Here is a 23,617-nt window from a genome sequence, read left to right on the forward strand (position 1 = left end):
AAGACCATAATGAATGTAGTAAAGAAATATTTCACCAACATTGTAAAATAACTGCAAGCCAATACTTAGCACTATCACTATGCAAATATAACTAAAGGGTTGAGGTATTCATTAATTTGTATCTGTACATATTAATGCATTAAATTTGTTTACTGTGATTTTTTTTTCAATTTTAGCACCTGCTTATTATGTCTCACCTCTTCTCTTTGCTTTTAATGGTTTCTATTTGCTTTTAGTGGTTTAAAAGCCAATACTGTTTTTTAATATTTTATACTGAATAAAGTAATTTTACAATCTTTTTACTGTAGAAATATACTTTCATGTTTTGCAATACAAAATTAGAAGTTATAGAATTTCATTACAAGTTGTTTTAAGGCCTGGGTTTTCTATATTGTGAAATATAGAAAGGTAAGAAGGTGCAGAACAGGTGCAAGACTATAAACAAAGTAAAAGTATCAGGTAACAAAAAGGGTAAGTTTAGTTAAATCTACTTTATGCCAACTAATTTTCCCCTTATGTACATTTATTTGAAAACTAGCTGATAACCCGGCGCTGCCCAAGTATTTATTTATCCCAACCCGCCTTCCATAAACATCAACACAATTTCTAAGGTTGGTTTTCTCCCCTTATCAGAGGGAGCCCCCTTGTGAAGTACTGTGAAGCTGTTACCATTGCAACTCCACAGTGCTGTACAGTAGAAGCCATTTTACGGCAATACGGTAGAATCCATTTTAAAGCACAACAGGCTGTATCTTAACAGAAAATACACCCGAGGGGTGTTAGGTGTGTCTTACCCCCACAGTATTTGTTTCCAGAGAATAAGTAATCTGTGTACCAAGTTTAGTTGAAATTGCTCAAGGTGTTCCAGAGTTATGCTGGAACACACACACACACACACACACAGCGCCATTTATATATATATATTTAGATTACACAATTTTTCCTAAATTCATCTCTGGATGTTCCATTACATTTATTATAATGACATGCAACGATCACCAAAAATTCCTGCTTTCAGACATACGCACAGCAACTTTTTTGTGTGTGCCTTTGAGTCAGTTTGAGACTCCTGGTGACTGCTTGGACCAGTCTCTACAATTTTCTTGGCAAGGTTTCAAAAGTGGTTTGCCATTGCCTCCTTCTTAGGGCTGAGAGCATGTATTTCAGGGGTGTCCAAACTTGGGAACTTTAAGACTTGTGGACTTCAACTCCCAGAATTCCCCAGCCAGCCATGGTATAGTATCCCAGGCTAGAAAGCAGGAGTGTGATTTCTAGTCCCACCTAAAGCACAGAGTCAGCAAGGCGACCTTGGATCAATTACATCAGGGGTGTCCAAACTTGGGAACTTTAAGACTTGTGGACTTCAACTCCCAGAATTCCCCAGCCAGCATGGCTCCTAGCCTCAACATGTCCGGGCCCAGCTCTCCCTGCAGCAGCCGCCGCCTGCTGGAGGCGGAACAGGTGCTCGCACAACCCCCTTTTCCAGCCGGGCAGAGCTCCATGCACTGACCTAGCGGGTATCTCTAATGTGCCAAGCCGCGGAAGCTGGGGAGCGGGCAGAGCGCCACGTGGCTTGCTGCCTTAGTGATACCCCCTAGGTCAGTGAATGACGCTCTGCCCGGCTGGAGAGGGTGGTTGCTGAGCAGTTGCTTGTGAGCTTGGTCACCTCATGGCTGCTTCGCCCCTGAGGTTGTGCCCGGCTCTTCGGGAGCCAGTTCGCAAAGGAGTAGCCGCCCGGCAACTCCCTCCTCCGGCCAGGCAGAACGCCACTCCCCAACCTAGCGGTATCCCGAAGGCACCAAGCAATGTGAGTGCCTTTCTCCCCCCCACCCCCGGCTCCTGTGGCTTGGCACCTTCAGGATACCGCTATGTCAGTGAGCGGTGCTCTGCCTGGCCGGAGGGGGTGGGTTGTCCAGGGGGTTTATTTTCGGGGGTGGGCTTATATTTTTGCCCATGCAAAAAATGTGGCAAGGCTTTAGTTTCAGGACAGGTCATATTTTCGGTGAAACGCGGTAGTTGTTTGTGGCTTAGCATGTTTAATTAGTTTATGGCACAACTGCATTAGCTGTTGTTAATAGCAATTCATATATATCGCTTCATAGTGCTGTACAGTCCTCTCTAAGTGGGTTTTCAGAGTCAGCATATTTCCCCCAACAATCTGGATCTTCATTTTATTGACCTCAGAAGGATGGAAGGCTGAGTCAACTTGGAGCCGGTCAGAATCGAACTCCTGAAATCAGCAGTGAGTTAGCCCTGCAGTACTGCATTCTAATCACTTCACCACATGGCTCTTTAATGCAGCCAGTGTCACCTCTCTCTTGACATTTTACACGTTTACTTCCACATTAGCACATGGCATATATTCTGTCTTCCTTGTCTTTGCTTTCTTGTGCTTTTGAAAATAACCTTGGAGAGGTTTTTCAAACTCCAAAGGTTGTGTTTTGTAAAAAGAAAATAAGACCCTGTTATATTTTGGGGGAAACACGGTAAGTTTGTGTTACGCACATTGCACCTTAAGTGTGCAACATTTTGCAAGTACAATCATTAAACTATCCGAGATCAAAATCTCTGGCATCAAAATCCATATCCAAGATCAAAAAAAGATTAGAGTATTATGACAATCAAACCCCCTTATATTTTTATCCTGCTCTTCCCTGAAGTTTACAAACACAATATAAAGCCCTCAGTTCTTCACATAGTTTCATCTGGCAGTTTTCTAGAACAGAATAACAGCCTCGGAAGGGACCTTGGAGGTCTTCTAGTCCAACCCCCTGCTTAAGCAGGAAACCCTATACCGTTTCAGACAAATGGCTATCCAACATCTTCTTAAAGACTTCCAGTGTTGGGGCATTCACAACTTCTGGAGGCAAGCTGTTCCACTGATTAATTGTTCTAACTGTCAGGAAGTTTCTCCTCAGTTCTAAGTTGCTTCTCTCCTTGATTAGTTTCCACCCATTGCTTCTTGTTCTACCCTCAGGTGCCTTGGAAAATAGTTTGACTCCCTCTGCTTTGTGGCAGCCCCTTTTCTGCTCGTAATTTAACGCATTAAACTCTCCAGACGTCCCTCTAACCGGGACTATATGATAAACAGGACGTTTGCAACACAAGAAGAAGCCGGGTCTGACAGTTAATTGCTGCAAAGTCCCAGTTTGTAGGATACTACAGCTAACCCCCTAATTACCGATAAGCCCTCAAAGTAAAAGCAAGCGGGCGGCGCAGCTGCGCTTGTAAGACCGCGCCCGGTGGGTGGCTTGAGATCTCGACTCTTCCGATTGATCGAGGGCTGCAAAGATTCGGAGGGACGCCCTTCGCATTTGCTCTGGCGGTTAAGGCGGGAAAGGGGCAGGCCTCAGGGAGACCCAACTGCTCCAACTGCTGCTTTGGAAAGCCATGGAGATGAGGCGAAGCGGCGAGCGATATTGGCAGGAGAATGGGAGCAGCCCGCGAGGAGGAGGAGGCACCGGGGTGGGAGATATCGGGGTGAGGCGAAGGAAGGGGCTTCTTTGGTGTCGTCCGGCCCCTTTCCTCACGGCTGGCGCCACCCTCGCAGCTCCCGCGTTTGGACGAAGTCGCGAAGGAAGAAGGGCGGCTTATGCCTGACCCGTTACTTCTTGCTTTGACTGGGATGGAGGCCCACTAAAAGTGATCTGGAAAATGGAACCCGATAGTCCAGAGGTTCTCAAACTTGGCAACTTTAAGACTTGTGGATTTCAACTCCCAGAATTCTCCAGCTGGAGAATTCTGGGAGTTGAAAATCCACAAGTCTTAAAGTTGCAAAGTTTGGGGACCCTCTGCGATAGTTGCTTTGTGCCAGTCTACTACACCTATATACAACTCGCTAGCTGGCCTTGAAGCGTTTTTTTGGGGGGGCGGGTAGCCCAAATCTGGTTGATTTATCTCAAGTCACATCATTTTGGGGAAACTCCTGGGATTGAACCCTGGGACTTTGTTATGTTTTGCTGGCCCTTCTTTGCTCTAAATTATTTTATCTGACTATCTCATACCAAATATCTATGGGCAGGTAAAATTGGTTTCTTGGACTGTTCAGAATGGGTTTTTTCACATATTAAAATACCTAGAGTTTCCAAATACTGTAGTACTAATTCGTAACCAAAATTTACAAACCATAGTTAGTGTGCTCTTTGCCTCCTAAGCAAAAAAATGAACTAATGACAGTAAAGTTAATATATGAGTTGGCCAATGTTTCTCCTTCCTTCACCCAAATTCAAGGGAATGTGCTTTATATCAAAATATGTAAACTCAACTTTTTGGTTATACTTCTTGATAATTTAAATAAGTAGTTTTATTGCAATTTACTATTTAAGCCAAATGCAAAATATACAGTATAGCAATGATAAAATTTTACATGATTGGCTCAATAAGTAAAATAGGTTTTATTATTACTAATTAGAGATTAAATTATTAGGAATTTAGCTAAAACACTCTGAAAGTAGTCTGTTTCCTCAATCAAAAGGGTTATTAAACCTCAATTCCAATTCAAGAAAATAGGAATTATATAGTAAATGTTCTAAACAATCGTTGTCTGCAGTTTATTCTGATATTTTATGTACCTTCAAACAGCTTATACAAAGGCAATCATTTAGCAAATATTTTGTTAAGTTCACTTTATTAGTAAGTTCATTAAAGGCTAACTATCATGCAAAGCTCTTTCAGGATGTATTTGGTTTTGCAAAAGAGATTAATATTATGCTTAGCATATTCTTATGTTCATTGTTCCAAGTCTTACCAGTGGTTGGGTCACCGTATGCAGAATATTACCAATGACAGAGGAGTGTTGAAAGAAATAATCCGAAATGGCTCTGGTGAGACAGTCCCTCCTGATTCATCAGTATTAGGTAAAGTAGTTGTATTGATTTGTTGTGGTTTTAGGGTCTATCGAATATGGATATTGTATGGTATCTATTTTTCCTTATTTAATTCAAAGCTGGGGAAGGAAAATTAAAAGATCAGATTTTTAATTAGCAAATGAATCATGTGTTAAATTAATATTTGTACCATATGTTCTGAAAAAATATGCAAATGATCTTCATTAATTATATTATTATGCTTCCAAGAGGTTCTTATGGCTGCAATGTGCTTTAGATTCAAATGTAAAAAAAAAAAGCCAGAATATTCACATAGCACCTGTGTAATGGTACAGGTAAGCTAATAATAAAGTATATGTGCTTTTGTAGAGAACATTATAGGGGGGTTAATTTACTAAATGTGTTTGAGAAGGTGTTTGGCAGCAGTCTGACTGAAATAGTATGAGAAGTGATAACAAGTAAAATTGAGGTGTGACTTTACAGCATGCAGTCCAGATTTTTAATTGCTCAGCCGGAATGTGGGAAGAAAAGTTTATTGAATTAATGTAAGTTTATAATAAAGCTAATACCCTTCATTATGGACTATTTTGCTTTAATATGGAATTTCAGTTGCTGATTAACAATATATAAGGCAAGTAAACCATACAAGAACAATAAAGGAATGCTTAGTAAATGATTTCACATTGAGTAGAAAGTAGGTAAATTAGTTGTCTTAGTTGTTTACAGATTTATAGATATATAAGGAATGCTTGTGATAGTGTGTTATCAGATGGAACCAATGATCTACAGCAAATATTAGATTGCATGATGCAGTGAAGAGTATGGATCTGAAAAATAATACATCAAAGATTACTGTTTGAGAGCCAGTTTGGTGGGATAGTTAAAGTGCTAGCCTAGAAATCAGGAGATTGTGGATTCTAGTCCTGCCTTAGACATGAAAGCCAGCTGAGTTACTTGGGACAGTCACTCTCTCTTAGCCTAACCCACCTCATAGGGTTGTTGTTATAGGAAAAATAGGACAAAGTAGTATTACATATATTTGCTCCTTTGAGTTACTTACAAAGTTTTAAAGGAAGGATACACAATTACAATTCTATACAGTAATTGTAATTGACAAGGAAAGCTGAATGAATATTCCATTTCATATAGTCTATGACCCCAAAACTATAATAAATGTATGGGCAAAAAACCCTATAATAAAATATGAATTAGTATCCCTTGGTAAAATGTTTAATAAAAGAGGAAAAATGAATGAAGAATTTTACAAACAAATGGTCATAGGACGGTGCTGATTAGTGAATGTATGTGTGGAATAAAGTAAAAATGACAGTATATACTTGTTTCTGCCTATATGCATATATGGAAATAAGCATATGAAGAAACAAAAGATGACTGCGTGGGAATGGAATACTTATGAAGTGTGTGTAGAAAAAGCTGCAGATGTGAGGTTAAGAATAAATGGGTACTGAATGAATGTGAATGAAATACAAAATAGAGTAGCAGGTACTTTGAAGTGGTTTGGTCATATAAAGAGAACTAAAGAGGTTGAAATCACAAAACAAATATAAAGAAAGGGGAAGATCAAGAAAGTTGTGGTTGGATGGAGTTGATGAGATTAACAAAAGTGTCAAGTTTAAAGAACAAGATATAGTATATGAAGTATGTGTGGATATGGTAGAAGCAAGATGGTTTGCAAGAATATAAAGTTTTGGAGAAGTATAATGAGTATTAGTATAAAAGATGTTTTTCCCCTTTTTTATGTCTTTAAGTTCTTTTTCTTTGTTTTAATATTTCTGCATTTTGCATAACACCGTATTCTGTATTCCAAAAGGAAAAAGTGTAATGGATAATATGTTCCTTGATTAAGGAATTTAATACAATGCCAAGCATCAAGAAACTTCAAAGAAAACATAGCAAAACTATTCCTAAGAACATTTATGCCGATGAAATTAATATGTTCAATGTTTCTCAATGAAATTTATTTTGTCTCCTCTGATTCTGATTTTTTTCAGTGAAATTTTCAGGGTATTTAGAACACACGGACAGACCCTTTGATACAAATTGGTTCAAGAAAAACCCCAAACTCATGAAACTTGGTGAAGGTGAGTGAAAGATACATAATTTAGTGGATATAAATATAATTTGAATTTAATTAATAAATGCTTACATAGATATCTGATCTAATGCATTGTAACTCTTTATCCTCAGTGTGATCTCCATTGTCATGTATTGAATTATTTCCTGTTACTTGAACCAATTAGTTTGCCACATGCTCTTTTGCCATTTCTGTATTTTCTGCATGTTTCTTCTTTCTTCTGCAATCAGTTCAAAAAAAACAGTAATACAGTACGGAAATTCTGGAAATAAGGATTTTCTGTTTTGCTTTCCTAGATATTACTCTGAGGGGTTTGGAAGTTGGATTACTCACAATGAGAAAAGGAGAGTTGGCAAGATTTCTCTTCAAGCCAAATTATGCTTTTGGAACTTTGGGTTGCCCTCCTTTGATTCCCCCCAATTCCACAGTCTTGTTTGAAGTTGAGCTTTTGGACTTTTTGGACTCGGCAGAATCAGATAAGTTCTTTGACCTGTCTCCTGTGAGTATAAATTTATATCTAATAGTCTGTATTAGTATCATTCAATTACATCTTCTGAAATTAGAGGTTTTGAACTATAATTTGTACAGTCCTTGTGAAAATACCGTGTTTCCCCGAAAATATGACCTGTCCTGAAACTAAAGCCTTGCCACATTTTTCACGTGGGCAAAAATATAAGCCCACCCCTGAAAATAAGGCCCCTGGACAATCCCCCCCCCTCCAGCCAGGCAAAGCACTACTCACCGACCTAGCGGTATCCCAAGCTGCAAGAACAAGGTGGGGGGCAAAGGCGCTCGCATTGCTTGGTGCTTTCGGGGTACTACTAGGTCGGTCAGCAGCACTGTGCCCAGCTGAAGAGGGGGGGTTGCCAGGCAGCTGCTCTCTTGCGAGCAGGCTCCCAAAGAGCCGGGCACAGACTCAGGGTCTAATAGTTGTATTGCACTGTCGCAGCAGCAACACAGCAGCCATAAGGTGACCATGCTCGCGAGCAGCCGCCCGGCAACCCCCCCTTTCCTGTCGGGCACAGCGCTGCTGACCGATCTAGCGGTACCCAGAAGGCACCAAGCAAGGTGAGCCCCTGTTCGCCGCCCTCCGCCTCCCACAGCTCGGCACCTTCAGAATGCCCCTAGGTGAGTGAATGGGGCTCTGCATGGCTGGAGAGGGGGTTTGCGCGAGTGGCTTTTCCGCTCCCCCCTCACGTGACTCGCAGGCTCACAATGCCCTTGGCTATCTCTACAGTACCTGCAGAGCCAGGACATCTCCGCTGCTGGCGCCGCCTGCCGCTTAGGGGGGGGGTTGGCTTTCAAAGCACGGAGGATGGATGTCGCTCTGGGAGTACGCTCTATGGTTGTGGGCTGCAGCAATGTTTTTTGCTTCTGCACATGCGCAGAACAATTTTAGTTCAAGTTGACCCCGGCCACACCCACCCAGCCCCCCCGAGGTCAAACACAACCGTGATGCGGCCCTTGATGAAATCGAGGTTGGCACCCCTGTTCTAAGATGAATGTTACTAATTAAGCTGCATTTTTATATCTTGTTTATAGGATAAAATATCACATATGCTTATACATTTTCTTCTATCCCCTATTGTAGTTTTTTTTTTTTTTTTGCTTTTTCTTCCCTTAAAATAGTTGTGCTTTCCAGCCTTATTCATGGCAGATATCACTCATGATTAAATTTACACTCTAACTTATAAATGTCAAACAATAAAAAAGGCAAATTAATGCAAGTCAAATCAGTTAGCAATGATGCCTTAACAAAAAAGGATATATTTTTGTATTTTCCTAAATTTTGGAAGAATGGGCCAAATATACCTTGCTTGGTAGAGAGTATTCCATAGTCTGGATAAAACCTCTCCTATGTCCACAATATCACTGAGCTTCTGGTAATGGGAAATAATTAAAAAGGTCCCTAAAAACTGGGCAGATTTGTAATAGGAGAGGCAGTCTCAAATAATGTAGGGCTTTAAAGAACTAACTTGTGTAGGATTCCAGCATAACAATTTTAGCTTAAACTTATAACTATTGGGGATAGTTTCTCTAACTAGAATGTTGTTTCTCTGCATAAGGAGCAACAGGATCGATTTCCACTGGAAAAAATTATAAAGGTAGCAGAAACAGAACGTGAATTTGGCAATTACCTCTTCCGTCAGACACGTTTCATGGATGCCAAGGAGAGGTACAGGCGGGTAAGTAGCATTCGTGGAGTAGGGGAGTGAAACACAAACTACGTCTAGAAATTTAAAATTGTATCCTGCACAACAATCATCTCTTCCTATCCACACCAAAATATGAATAATTTTAAGCCTATGCAGTTCCTAGGCTGCATCGACAGAGGGATAGCATCAAAGTCACAAGAAGTGCTCCATGCAGCACAAGGGAGGCCACCTTTGGGCGACAGCGTTCTGGTTGCCATGACACAAAAAAGATAACGAGGCTCTAGGAAGAGGGCAGAGAATAGCAACAAAGATGATAAAGCAGGACTCTCAAACTCACGGTCTGTGGGCCGGATGCGTCACACTCTGGCTATGTCCACGCCTGTTTTAGCAAAGGGGGGGAAAGTCACGATACATCACGTGACACTGCCGTGACAATGCGAGTTTGACATTCCTGGTCTAGAGGCTAAACTGTATGATGAAACAGTTAAGAGAACCAGGCATGTCTAGCCTTACAAAGAGAACGATCAGGGGTAACAAGATAACTGTCTTACAGCATTTGAGGGGCAGTCCCAGGAGGAAGGGGTCGACTTACTATCCAAAGCACCTGAGGGCAGGACTTGAATCAATGGATGGAAGCTCATTAAAAAGAGATCCAATCTGGAACTAAGGAGAACTTTCCTGACAGTAAGAACAATTAAATAGTGAAACAGCTTGCCTCCCAAAGTTTTGGCTACTCCTTTGCTGAAGGTCTTCAAGAAAAGATTGGACAGCAATTTGGGAACAAAAAGTGGGGGAGGGGGGTTGAGCTAGAAGACCTGCAAGGTTGCTTCTAGCCCTATGATTCTATATACCTACGCTCTAGAAAATGCTGTTATCTGGAAGTTCTAAGAAGCCTTTATCAGACTTTATATATGTTATCTTGCAATTAACATGGTTCTGTCGTGGTCTTTTAGAAATACAAAACTCTGTGAAAAATCACATTAATTGGAGTCAGTATTTATTAAATATTGGTAACATTGACTAGAATCTGAAAAAAATGTTTTTGGTTTGGCCACTGGTGAATGTTCCAACGTCTTTTTTCCAAAGTTAATAAGATTGGGGAACAGCTACACAGAAGAAACAAGAAGATTATCATTTAAAAGGGCCTGTGTGGTATAGTTAAGATGGTTTGAAGAGAGCTCTCATTCTAGTGTATAAACCCACTGGGTGATTGGACCGTTCATTCTTTCTTAGCCCAACCAACCTGATAGAGTGCTTGTGAAAATGAAAAAAAAAATAGTGGGATCCTCTTGGCTCCTTAATAGAAGGTAGGATAAAACCCTTAATTAATAATAGATAAACATTTATTTGAATTGCCTCTCAAGTCAGCATTCATGCTACCCAACACATATGGCAGTCCCTAACAAGAGCATTCCCAGCATTTCTCTATCACAGATCTTTTCTCTGATTAATTTCATTGTTTTATTTCTACTCACCAGGCCTCTTCAGTACTTAATCGTATATGTGCCAAGGAGACTGAAAAAGACAAAGTTGATGCTGCCAGGCTTCTGGTCTTCCTGAACTTATCTTTTGTTTGCTTGAAGTTGGAACGCCCAGATCGAGCCCTCGCCTATGGTGAAAAAGCCTTAGAGCTAGATAGAAAAAATGCTAAAGCCCTCTTCAGATGTGGCCAGGTAAGGAAGGGGGGGGGGGGGGTCCTGTCCCATTTTGCATGTCTTGCAGAATTCTGAGGTGCTTTTTTTTATTAAGTCAGACTAGCTTTGCTTCCTGCTTAGAAATTGTTAGGGTGGGTTTGGGTAATGGAAACCATGAACTAAGCCTATCATTTGCTAAGAGTGTATTAAAATGTTTCAGCTTCTTCCATCATCATCTTACAGCAGGGGTGTCCAAACTCGGCAACTTTAAGACTTGTGGACTTCAACTCCCAGAATTCTGGGAGTTGAAGTCCACAAGTCTTAAAGTTGCCAAGTTTGGACACCCCTGTCTTACAGTAATTATTTGGTGTTTCATATAATAAATCGACTATAAAGACCACTGAAATTGGCACAACAATCCTCATTTTACCTTTAGTGAAAATAGGTTGTGAAAAGTTTCCCAGATTTATTCACCATGAGATACTTAAGCAGTGTCAGGGAATGCCATCAATATATGAAGAGATTTAAAGTAAATAATTTTAACAGTAAAACAATTTTATGGAGAATCTATTTTATTCTTTACAAATTACATTCTAGTATGTGATGTATAATTACTTCTGCTTTTCTTATACAAAAATCTGAATTATGTTAATATCTTTGCTTTTCTGTTTCTAATATAGTTAAAATCTGTTGACAGGAAGCCAAACAAAAGTAGTTAGGCAATAATTTAAATTACATATCTTTATATTATAATAACACAATGTTAAATCCATGTTTTAAAATGGGTACTTATATGGAGACCATGGATGCTAAGTGACTGCAGATCTGTGCTTTGCTTTTGAATGTAACCTATTTGACATAGGTAAACAAATGGTTTGAAAAAAGTTTTCTAGGCTAGAGGAGATGGGAGGAGATAATCTCACTAATTTGACTTTGACAGATTGTTGCATTGTGTCTGGCTATGTACTATTTTATGATAAGTTTCCCTTCTCCACACTGCCTAGCTGTCATTCTTTATGTGTCTGCAACATGCTCTCAAAACTGATGTGAATAATAGTCCTAGACCTAGAACAGGGGTGTTCAAACTTGGAAACTTTAAGACTTGTGGACTTCAACTCAACAACTTCAAGCCATGTTGGTTGGGGAATTCTGGGAGTTGAAGTCCACAAGTCTTAAAGTTCCCAAGTTTGGACACCCCTGACCGAGAGTGTCCATTGTATGAACTTATCATTGTGTGCAAGACTTCTTGTTTACAGTCAATAAGGCAGGATTGCAAATACCATAGTTCTAGCTTGCTATGTGAACCTGGCCAAAAAATAAATCCTTTACCCTGTGTTACTCTTTAAGAGAAGTGATTGAACTACATTTCTACATTTTTCTACATTTAGGCAACAAAAACGGAATGCACAGGTACAGTATAGATGATACCTTGCTCAGTAGTAGTGAAAGGGATCTTGGAGTCCTAGTGGACAACCATTTAAATATGAGCCAGCAGTGTGCAGCAGCTGCCAAAAAAGCCAACACAGTTCTAGGCTGCATCAACAGGAGGGATAGAATCAAGATCACGTGAAGTGTTAATACCACTTTATAATGCCTTGGTAAGGCCACACTTGGAATACTGCATTCAGTTTTGGTCGCCACGATGTAAAAAAGATGTGGAGACTCTAGAAAGAGTGCAGAGAAGAGCAACAAAGATGATTAGGGGACTGGAGACTAAAACATATGAAGAACGGTTGCAGGAACTGGGTATGTTTAGCTTAAGAGAAAGAAGGACTAGGGGAGACATGATAGCAGTGTTCCAATATCTCAGGGATTGCCACAAAGAAGAGGGAGTCAAACTATTCTCCAAGGCACCTGAGGGTAGAACAAGAAGCAATGGGTGGAAACTAATCAAGGAGAGAAGCAACTTAGAACTGAGGAGAAATTTCCTGACAGTTAGAACAATTAATCAGTGGAACAGCTTGCCTCCAGAAGTTGTGAATGCCCCAACACTGGAAGTCTTTAAGAAGATGTTGGATAGCTATTTGTCTGAAATAGTATAGGGTTTCCTGCCTAGGCAGGGGGTTGGACTAGAAGACCTCCAAGGTCCCTTCCAACTCTACTATTGTATTGTATTGTAACTGCAATTGCAATTTATGTGCATTCTGTATTCTTAATTTCCAGGCATGCCTTTACTTGACAGAGTATGAGAGAGCCCGAGAGTTTCTGATCAAAGCTCAGAAAGAACAGCCCTTCAACCAAGATATTAACAATGAATTGAAAAAGCTGGCCAGGTGATAAAGCATTTACTTGAGTGCTATATTTTTGTAACGAATTAGCTGAATTGGATACTCATTCACTTACCACTTGGATTCACGGTAATGGTTCAAATTTATTCATTGTAGCTATTCAATCCTCAATATTCTTTTAATGATTAAATTATATTGAACTGAATAAGTGAGCATACCAAATAGGCAGAAATAGCATTAGTTTGCTACAAAGTACAGGTGGTACTCAACTTACAACCATAAGTGAACCCACAGTTACAGTCATAAGTTGTGGCCGTTGTTAAACAAGTTACCGATTTTATGGCCTTTTTGTGGTGGTTATGAAGCAAACCCTTTTTTTAAACCAATGAACATTTTTGCTAGATAGCAGAAAAAAAAAGACTGAAAATTGTAGTCACAAGCCAGGCTGTGCAAATGACCATAAATGTGAGCCAGTTACTGAGCACTTAAAATGCGATCACATGGCTGCAGAGTGATGTGTGGCCATCAGAACTTTGAATCCAAGTCATAGGTTGCTCGGGGAGGTCCATCATAACTTCAAATAATCATTAAGTGACCAGTTGTTAAATGAGGACTACTTGTAGGTTAAATTTGTTCAGATGATGAAGCCTATTGAGACATTGATCAAATGCCAATAAAAATCTGTTTCAGTTGTCCAGAGCTTAGAAACACTGCTCTTAGGATATGGGAAAGTTTCCCCATCTCTTTGAAGCTCCCTGTTTGTTTCTTTACATGATTTCCCTCTCTGTTCTTTGCTAAGTGCAGGTTCACTTGGTTTTTTCCAGATACCTACAAGTGGAAAAATGCCTTTATTTGGACAGACTAAAATCCATTTTCCCCTAATACTAGACAGGACACTTTAATGCTAGCTATCCTTCTAGCATTTCAACAGAATGCCTAGAAGGAGAATTTCACTGGTTCTTTCAGCTAAAGGCATTTGCAAACCTACTCACAAGAGAACAGGCATGGTTTTGGTTGGCTTTTGACACAACTAGATTCTTTGTTTAGCAAATATTTTGCTTCTATTTTACAACCGTTAAGTGTCTTCTGGAATTTCATGCTTTTAAAGGGTCATTTATCAAGTGATCATTTTATTGGCTACTAGAAATGTATTATACAATTTAAATGATGCACAACATATTCAGCTGTTAAAGTATTTAAATTAAATTTGATATAAACAATAAAGATATATGATAACAATAACAGAGATACTAAATTTCATTAAATGATGTTCATTATATTCAGCTGGAAATCTCTGTTGTGACTCCTGATGAGTATTGCACTGTAGTCTGTTTGATTTTAAGGTTCATTAAACTAAGCGCAAAACCTGACCAGTTGCAGTTCTTGATGTTATTAGCCACGCTTACAGATTTCTCTAGTTCCAGAGTAAACATGTTTAGACTGTTTCAAAATATCTGCTTTTTAAAAACAAAAATGGATGGCACTCCAGCACTGAAACAATTTGCTTTAACTTGCAGCTGTTACAGCGATTACATGGCGAAAGAGAAGGAGATGTGCTGTAAGATGTTTGCTCCACTGAATTCTCATTCATCAAAAGCAAGCTTGGAAGGTAATGAGATTGCTTGGAGAGTTGGAGATATTGGTCTTTATGTGATTTGGGTTGCATCTTGAAGACGTACTCTCCTTTGCATACACACACCTGTTTATGCATGACAATTGCATAGATCAGACAGTGCCTTGCTCTTTGACAAGAGCATGCCCTTCATTTACTCTGCAGCTACTCAACTATTAGACATAAATGTTGTTTTGCTATCAAATCCCTATCCCACCCACCTGCCATTCTATGGCTGAAGTGTTAATCAACCCTACATAAAGAGTCCAAAATGTTTTCATTTTTTAATAGTTTCTTCAAATATCTAGGATAATTGGCAGCTGTACATTCTTGCTGGTAGTAATATTAGCCATGGCAATTTCCATAGTTTGCTATAACTAAATCCCACTTTAGACTAAGCTTGTAAACTAGGTTAGGCATACAGGTCAGTCATTGACCTTAGTTTGAACATTTTGGTTACTGTTTTTTAACTGTGACAGTTTAAGCAATAATTCTAACACCTAAATTCTCTATTTGGAATTTGATAGTGAAAGTAGAGCGAAGGCAAAGATAGTGCTAATCTTTTTTATTTAGAGGCTTGTTGTCTAAGTAAAATAATGTTTTACATTTGAGCCTGACTCCTAGATCCTTTTTGATGGTACAATTGTTGGGTGGGAATGAAAAAGATGAATTGATCAAATGATTCTCAGAATGGATGCAGGCTTTCTTCCATGCTGTTTTCTTTTTAATCAGTTGAATGTAAAGAAGACGTTACATGTGAACCATTCAAATGAAATGGCAAGATTTCAATATTGAAATTCAACTTCATTTAGAAGTCCCAGCACATAACATTTTGGAAGAAATGAAAAGTGAGGTTATACATTTCAGCTTTTTTTTCCTATTGAAATGGCAAATGCTACATGAGCGGTTTTATACCAAGTATGCAACAATGCATTTGGTTTGCATTTCTCAGATATTTTGAAAACCGTCATCCAGCTAAAGAACTGTGAACAAACTAGTACTAAGAAGTTTAAAAGGAAAATTGAACTGTCTGGATCTCAAAGACAAAATAGAACAGTATTTGAGGGAAGACTGCAACCCTGTAGTCCTTTAAGTTTAAAAAGCAGTTTATTCAGGAACATGGAATAAAGACCACGTACTCAGTAGCAGAGGTTGTATTCTAACGGTTTGGACCGGTTCACCGGAACCGGTAGCTCTGACTTCAAGCCGAGAGCGAACTGGTTCTCTGTTTCTGTGGAAGTGGGCCCACCCACCTGCCCCTGCGTTATACAAACCTTTATTTCTGCTTCTGAAGCCCAGCTGATCAGGGGCGGCAGATTGAATTGCTGCTCCTCAGCTGTTTTCCTTGCTCGTTTCCTTGTTTCCAATGCGGAAGTTCAATTTTCTCTTAAACTGCACACCCAGGCACATCGAGCTGGTAGTGAAAACCGGTAGGATCCCACCCCTGCTCTGTAGGACAGCACCCAACCTACTCTCCTGCCCATTTTTCCTTCTCACAGAATTTGAGGTACACATTTGCCTATTTGATAAGTAAAGGTTGAAAATAAAGCATGAAAACTGAGAGACAAGCCAAAACATCTTCTGGACCTCTCCATTATGTTACCCCTGATCTTTGCCACCTGGACGAGCACAAAAAAGTGTGCAAACCTTTCCCCCCCTCACTCTCTTGGGTACCATGTGAAAGAAATTTGGACTAAGATTTATGCCTATAAAGGTGGAATATAAACAGTCATTGCTGTCTGCTTGCTCCTCTTTTTCTTGTGGTATAATGTGGGACTGGCCATAAAAGACACAACCATCACTTCATTTTTTCAGTTGTTACTGAGTTCTATCTATAGGCAACTCAGAAAAGTCTGGTCGGAACTTTTTCTTGCTGGGTTGAGAGAACAAACAAAAGACATTGAAACTGCTTGTGGAATTAATTGCAATCTTCACATTCTGCCTTCATGCCTTTCTTTTTTGCTGCAAGGATTGGGCCCCTGAAGGTTGGTCCTCATCTGTCCTCTCCCTCTGAAATATTCTGCTACCCTAGGCATCTCGTGTATTAATGGGTGAGATTTCAAGTAATGAGAGATGCAGGGGGAAGAAAAAGAATAATTATTTGCTTATTCAACCTCCCCAGGTGTTGCAAAAAAATGACTGCAGTGAACAAGTTTGTATATTCCTTTACTCCTTTTCAGTGGATGGAATGAAAGCGTTGACTTGATGGGCTTATTTGCTACCATTATATATTTGGGAGGAAGAGAAGTGATATCCTTCATGACTAATTTTATCTATCTAGTACTGGAAAGATAGTAAGAAATGACAAAGGCATTTGTTTATAAACGCGGATATAGGGATTAGTAAGAGCAGAGGTAGGAATAGCCTTCTCTGTAACTTGCATGGTCATTTCCAGACTGTTCTAACCTTGCATCCTTTCCTTGATTGGGTACAGTATTAGTATAGTAGAGTATTAACTATGCTATTCATTGTTTGATTATCTCCTCTCATCCAGTTCCTTACCTTTCCTTCAAAATAAAAGTATAATTAGACCTTCAATGCAGTGATTTAACTTAACTTAACTTTATTGGATTTCTAGACTGCCCCTCTCTCAAAAGAGACTCGGGGCGGTGTACAGTCATATTAAAATAGTTAAACAGTAAATATACATGTTATAAGTATAAAATAAATAAATTAAACATGGGACTGGAGGAGGTAGTAGAAGTTCCCTGTACAATTTAGTTAAGTTAGAAATTTTTTTAAAAAAAAATTTAAAAAGTTAAAAACATTAACCTTAAAAGCTATCCCAAATAAAATATCCGCCAGGAGGTAAGAGTAGAACTATAAATGGGCCAGGCTGGCTAATCGGAACAGGTGAGTCTTAAGTTTTTGTCGGAAGGAGCGGAAGTCGATAGTAGTTCTAATATCGGGGGGGAGGTCATTCCAGAGGGTTGGGCCCATCACAGAGAAGGCTCTACTCCTAGGCGCTGCCCGTTGGCATTGCTTGGTGGACGGCACCCGGAGGAGTCCCTCCCTGTGTGAGCGAATTGGTCGCAGGGAAGTATGTGGTAGAATTTAAAGGCATGGGGTCTTGGTAACTTATTAATTTACAAAATTTCTAAAACATCGTGATAAAGTATCATTTCTATAGTTTGACAACAAAATAAATTCACTGAGATTAAGTCATTATATGTTGGTAATTTCAGAATCTGGCTGTGCAGAAGAAAGCTGAACTTAAAACAGAAGGAAAACCATTTCATTTTACCTATGATGTGTATCTTTTTTCTATATTTTTTTAAATATATGGAATATTTCATTTGAAATATTCAAAACAATGTGAACTACATGGTTTTATATGCAAATAAGCACCATGTTTGTATAAGGGATACCCTTATGCAACACATTATGTTGAAAAGAAGTCTCATTATAAAAGGAACTCTGTCTCCATTGAAACATATTGATAACTGATTACTTGGAGAGAAACTTATTTTTTCTATAATTTCCTGCTCTATAGGATTAGGTTCCTTAGGAACATGTAAGGTTGAAACAATTATGTGTTATGATTGTTTGAGAATGCTCTTAAAGAGTGATATTCATAAGTTAGAAAAATAAATATGTCTTGAGAGAAAGTTCCGGCATGTTTGGTGTCTATTCATTACCCAAATTCTTTTGGTGCAAAGCATAGCAATACAAAGGCTCTTATTTTTGCTTTACAAAAACAGTTTAAGGGGTTTTTCCTACGGCTTGAAATGGTATGTCAGTAATTGATCATTAATTTATTTCTTGGATTTCTAAACCGCCCCCTCTCCCAGAAAGGGACTTAATAGTTGCTATTCTATGGGATGGATTGGTAAAGGTAAAGGTTTCCCTCGCACATATGTGCTAGTCATTCCCAACTCTAGGGGGCGGTGCTCATCTCGGTTTCAAAGCCAAAGAGCCAGTGTTTTCCAAAGACATCTCTGTGGTCACGTGGCTGGCATGACTAAACACCGAAGGCACACGGAAGCTCTGTTACCTTCCCACCAAAGTGGTCCCTATTTTTCTACTTGCATCTTTACGTGCTTTCAAACTGCTAGGTTGACAGAAGCTGGGATGAGTAATGGGAGCTCACTCTGTTACGCAGCACTAGGGATTCAAACCACTGAACTACTGACCTTTCTTGTCAACAAGCTCAGCATCTTAGCCACTGAGCCACCGCGTCCTCACGTGGGATACTATTTATTATTATTTTTGTGAAGCTGCCTAGAATGGGGCATGTTAGAAATATAATGCATAAATAAAATTTAATAATATATAACATCACAGATTTTTCTAGCTATTCAAGCTTGGTGACTGACATGAACTCGTATATTAGCCTTGGTGGCACTGTGGTTATAATGCAGTATTGCAAGCTAATTCTGCGGACTGACGACTGCCACCAATTCGGCAGTTTGAATTTCACCAGCTGAAGGTTGATTCAGCCTTCCATCCTTCCAAGGTCAATAAAATGGGGATCCATATTGTTCGGGGCAATATGCTGACTCTGAAAACTGCTTAGAGAAGGCTATAAAGCCCTATGGGACAGTATATAAGTCTAAGTGCTATTGCTATTAGTGCTGTTGCTATATACAGTACTAGTATTCTATTGTGTTGTACTGGCAAAATGCAGTCATTTTAAAATGTATTTAAAAAGAACAATGGGTGGGCATTAAATATACTTTGCTTTGAGCAGAATTGTAGGCACACTGTAAAAGCAGTGTGAAAATTAGGGGCAGCAGGGGGCAGCAAATCCCTTCCTAATTTGGTTTTACAATTATAATTTATCTTTGCTCTAATATATATTCTCAAATATATTTACTTCCACACAAACTTCCACACTACAAAATGCTGAATATATTTCTGTGAATTTGTATCTATGAATATATCATTGAAACATACATGTGAAACTCGAAAAATTAGAATATCGTGCAAAAGTTCATTTATTTCAGTAATGCAACTTAAAAGGTGAAACTAATATATGAGCTAAGACTCACATGCAAAGCAAGATAGTTCAAGCCGTGATTTGTCATAATTGTGCTGATTATGCATACAGCTCATAAAAACCCCAAATCCACAATCTCAGAAAATTAGAATATTACATACAATCAATAAAACAAGGATTGTACATAGAACAATATCGGACCTCTGAAAAGTATAAGCATGCATATGTACACAGTACTTGGTTTGGGCCCCTTTTGCAGCAATTACTGCCTCAATGCGGGCGTGGCATGGAAGCTATCAGCCTGTGGCACTGCTGAGGTGTTATGGAAGACCAGGATGCTTCAATAGCGGCCTTCAGCTCTTCTGCATTATTCGGTCTCATGTCTCTCATCTTTCTCTTGGCAATGACCCATAGATTCTCTATGGGGTTCAGGTCAGGTGAGTTTGCTGGCCAATCAAGCACAGTAATCCCACGGCCATTGAACCAGGTTTTGGTGCTTTTGGCAGTGGGCAGATGCCAAGTCCTGTTGGAAAATGAAGTCAGCATCCCCATAAAGCTCATCTGCGGAAGGAAGCATGAAGTGGTCCAAAGTCCACTTTTCTGATGAGAGCAACTTTTGCATCTAATTTGAAAACCAAGGACCCAGAGTATGGAGGAAGAATGGAGAGGCACACACTGCAAGATGCGTGAAGTCCAGTGTGAAGTTTCCACAGTCTGTGTTGATTTGGGGAGCCACGTCATCTGCTGGTGTTGGTCCACTGTGCTTCATTAAGTCCAGGGTCAACGCAGCCGTCTACCAGGAGATTTTGGAGCACTTCATGCTTCCTTCCGCAGACGAGCTTTATGGGGATGCTGATTTCATTTTCCAGCAGGACTTGGCACCTGCCCACACTGCCAAAAGCAACAAAACCTGGTTCAATGACCGTGGGATTATTGTGCTTGATTAGCCAGCAAACTGATCTATTTTTGCTTTGCTGTTTTTATCCTTGGAATTTCCACTGAGAGCTTTTGGGACACATCCTTTTCTCCTATTGTACTTAATTTATTTATTAGATAGCTGCCCATCTCATGTATGTGGCTGTGAATTCTTCATAGTAATTAAAACAATAAAACCAAAAAATACAAACTCAGCAAACATTCAACCATATTTAAAACTTCAATCTATCCAGCTCAAAGTATATTTCTTACTTTGAAGTTTTTAAATCATACTTTAGTCCTCACCCCAATCAACATGAGCTTCAATTCTGTTTTATTTCTGCATGGAAGCTGCTTCATTAAAATTACATTTCTAACATCTACAGAACGGATACCACATTTTCTCTGGGTGAATTTATATGGTTGTTGGAAGAATATGTCATGTATATGAAGTTTTTTGAATGTCTGAGGCTAAGTTTGGGAAATTTAGATCAGAGGCGTGTAATGGCTCAGCGATTAAAGAAACTGGAAAGGTGACAGCTCGGGTTTGGGATCCGAGCACTGTGTGACAAGAGTGAGCTCCCATTACTTGCCTCAGCTCCTGCCAACCTAGCAGTTCAAAAGCATGCAAATGCGAGTAGATAAATAGGTATCACTTTGGTGGGAAGGTAGCAGTGTTCTGTGCGCCTCAGCATATAGTCATGCTGGCCACATGACCACATACGACACTGGCTCCCTCAATTCCCTCAGAAACAGAGATGAGCACTGCCCCCTAGAGCCATGATGGTGAACCGATGGCAAGGCGGTCCATATCTGCTGGCACATGATCCGTCAGCTCCAGCATGCATACACGTGCCACCCAGCTGATTTTCAGCCTTCCAGAGGGCCGGGAGAGGCCATTTTCACTGTGCCCAGGCTCCAGGAAAGCCTCCAGAGCCTGGGGAGGGTGAAAAATGGGCCTAACGGGCCAACTGGAAGTTCAGAAACAATCCGTTTCCAGCTTCTGGAGGACCCGGGGAGGCTTTTTTTGCCCTCCCCAGGCTTCAGGAAAGCCTTCAGAGCCTGGGGAGTGCAAGAAATGGGCCCAATGGACGAACCGGAAGTTCAGAAATGATCCGCTTCCAGGGGGCCAGGGGAGGCCGTTTTTGCCCTCCCCAGGCTCCAGGAAAGCCTCTGGAGCCTGGGGAAGGCGAAAAACAGGCCCAACAGGCCAACTGAATTTCCTGGAGCCTGGGGAAAGCAAAAACCCATGCGTGCATGCGTGGGGATCACGCATGCATGCGCAGATGGGCAGGGAGTATTGCATTGCTACCACAAAGGCACGCACAATTTTGGCACGTGTTTACGGAAAGGTTTGCTGTCACTGCCCTAGAGTCAGATATGACTAGACAGGTGAGTCCTTTTTTTTAAAGGAAAGATTAAAAAAAAAACTTCACTCGGTTCAATTAGCTGTGGAATTGGCCACCAGAAAATACATCCTGAAGAAACTAATAGAGACAGTCATAGAACAGCTTCCTTAAACTTTGCGAGCTGGAGAACTGGCGATATTTATTGATTTATTTTCTATCCTGTCTTTATTTTTCACAAATTACTTAAGATGGCAAACATATCCAATGCAACTTTCTCCTATTTTCCCCACAATAATAATCCTAAAAAAATGAGAGAAAGTAAATATCTCAGCTCCAAAAGGGGGGAAGAATTACCCAAGAAGCCACAAATGTGTTTAAGGGCAAAGTCCTTAAACAGAATATAAAGGCAACCGTTTTGTGAGCCCTTGGAAAAGCATCCTATTACAAGAGTTAGTGTGGGTTTGTTGCAAACAAATCATGCCAAACTTAACTTAGCTCCTTTGATAGGGTTATTAGGTTTGGGGAGATCAAGGGAATGCTGCAGACATAATATATCTCAACAAAGCTTTGACAGAATATCTCCTATTCTTAACAGAAAGGTAAATATAGATTAAAAGATATTATTGTTAGAGGGACTCACAATTGGCAGTAGGGCTACTCAAAGCATTCATTAATGTCTCAACTTCAGCTTGGAGGAAAATATTGAGAGCAGTGAGTTGAAATGAAAAGGATGAAATTTCACAGCAAGGTAAAGTTCTGCATCTGGGAATAAAAACAGGTGAAAACATAGAATGGGGAACATGTAAAAGAGATCTGAGTGGTTGACCACAAGATAAACATCTGCTAGCAGCGTAGTGCAGATTTTAGAAGCAAATGGGTTCCCCCCCTCCCTCAATATGTGTGCTATTCTCCCTGAATCCAACTATATTCGATGTGTATCCTATTACTAGGTGAGCAGGAAAGGTGGGGGGAAGTGGGACGAAGGAACAAGAAAGGAAACTTCTATCACAATTCAAGGCTGGTACTAATAAACAAGTCTTCATTTCCTTCAAAAGAAACTAACACAACCAAGTAAGAGAAAGTACAAGACCAGAACAAAGGGAACGCTCATGAGATTCAGCAAAAGAGATCATGATCTCCATACTGTATAAAAAATAGATTGTGATGTGAAAAGGCAGAGATTCTCCCACAAAGCAAGCTTTGGAAACTTCAACCTCCCTTTCATCTACTTGACCAACTGAGAAGGGTGATCTCCCTTTATCTTCTCTCTACTTTTCTTTATGGAATGAATTGTGTGTATATGAATAGGCATGCGTGTATACATATGCTGCTGCTGCTTTGTGTAATCTTGAAAGTCTTGACTAAAATCCTATATATTTTGTCACACTTAACAAACACATAAAATCCCAATCATAGAAAATAATTGCCCCATTCTGGTTTTTTTCTTCCCGTCTCCACTTGGAATATTGTCAGCAATTTGGGGGTGCTATTGTTCAGAAAGGACATTGACGAATAGGAGTGGATTGGATTGGATTGGATTTATTGGATTTATATGCCGCCCTTCTCCCAAGGACTCAGGGCGGCGTACAGCATTAAAAAACACATAGTACAAAAGTTAAAAGGAAATTAGAAACAGTCCAAAAAAACAAACCCAATGTATATAACACTCACATGTTAAAAATTAAATAAAATTAACAGGCCAGTGAGTTTAGCATGCAGAGAAGACCAGCAAAGATGATAAAGGATCTGGAGATTAACTCATATGATGAATGGTTGAGGTAGTTAAGTCTGTTTAGCCTATCAAAGAGAAAGATTGGGTGGGATACGATAACTGTATATCCAATACTTGAGGGGTTGTCCCAG

General features: G+C 39.9%; 1 protein-coding gene across 6 annotated transcripts in view; it reads left to right on the top strand.

Moving 5' to 3' along the window:
- The first annotated feature begins 3,062 nt into the window (after positions 1–3,062).
- The window catches only part of FKBP6 (FKBP prolyl isomerase family member 6 (inactive)), a 47,829-nt gene continuing 27,274 nt past the window's right edge, over positions 3,063–23,617 (top strand). The window contains exons 1-9 of one of the 6 annotated variants that reach the window (XM_081941206.1): positions 3,255–3,480; positions 4,742–4,856; positions 6,839–6,928; positions 7,218–7,420; positions 8,988–9,107; positions 10,556–10,750; positions 12,875–12,984; positions 14,457–14,548; positions 17,737–18,249. In XM_081941206.1, coding sequence (XP_081797332.1) covers positions 3,391–3,480; positions 4,742–4,856; positions 6,839–6,928; positions 7,218–7,420; positions 8,988–9,107; positions 10,556–10,750; positions 12,875–12,984; positions 14,457–14,548; positions 17,737–17,762 — 1,041 coding nt within the window. In that variant the 5' untranslated portion in view covers positions 3,255–3,390 and the 3' untranslated portion in view covers positions 17,763–18,249. Of the gene's footprint in view, positions 3,197–3,254; positions 3,481–4,741; positions 4,857–6,838; positions 6,929–7,217; positions 7,421–8,987; positions 9,108–10,555; positions 10,751–12,874; positions 12,985–14,456; positions 14,549–15,283; positions 16,474–16,673; positions 17,086–17,736; positions 18,250–23,617 lie in introns of those variants that run through there. The other 5 variants (XM_081941208.1, XM_081941207.1, XM_081941205.1 and 2 more) reach the window with 5 other exon arrangements.

The sequence above is a fragment of the Natrix helvetica genome (genome assembly GCF_964273705.1).
Source record: "Natrix helvetica genome assembly, chromosome: 2".
In the NCBI taxonomy this organism is placed as follows: Eukaryota; Metazoa; Chordata; class Lepidosauria; order Squamata; family Natricidae; genus Natrix; species Natrix helvetica.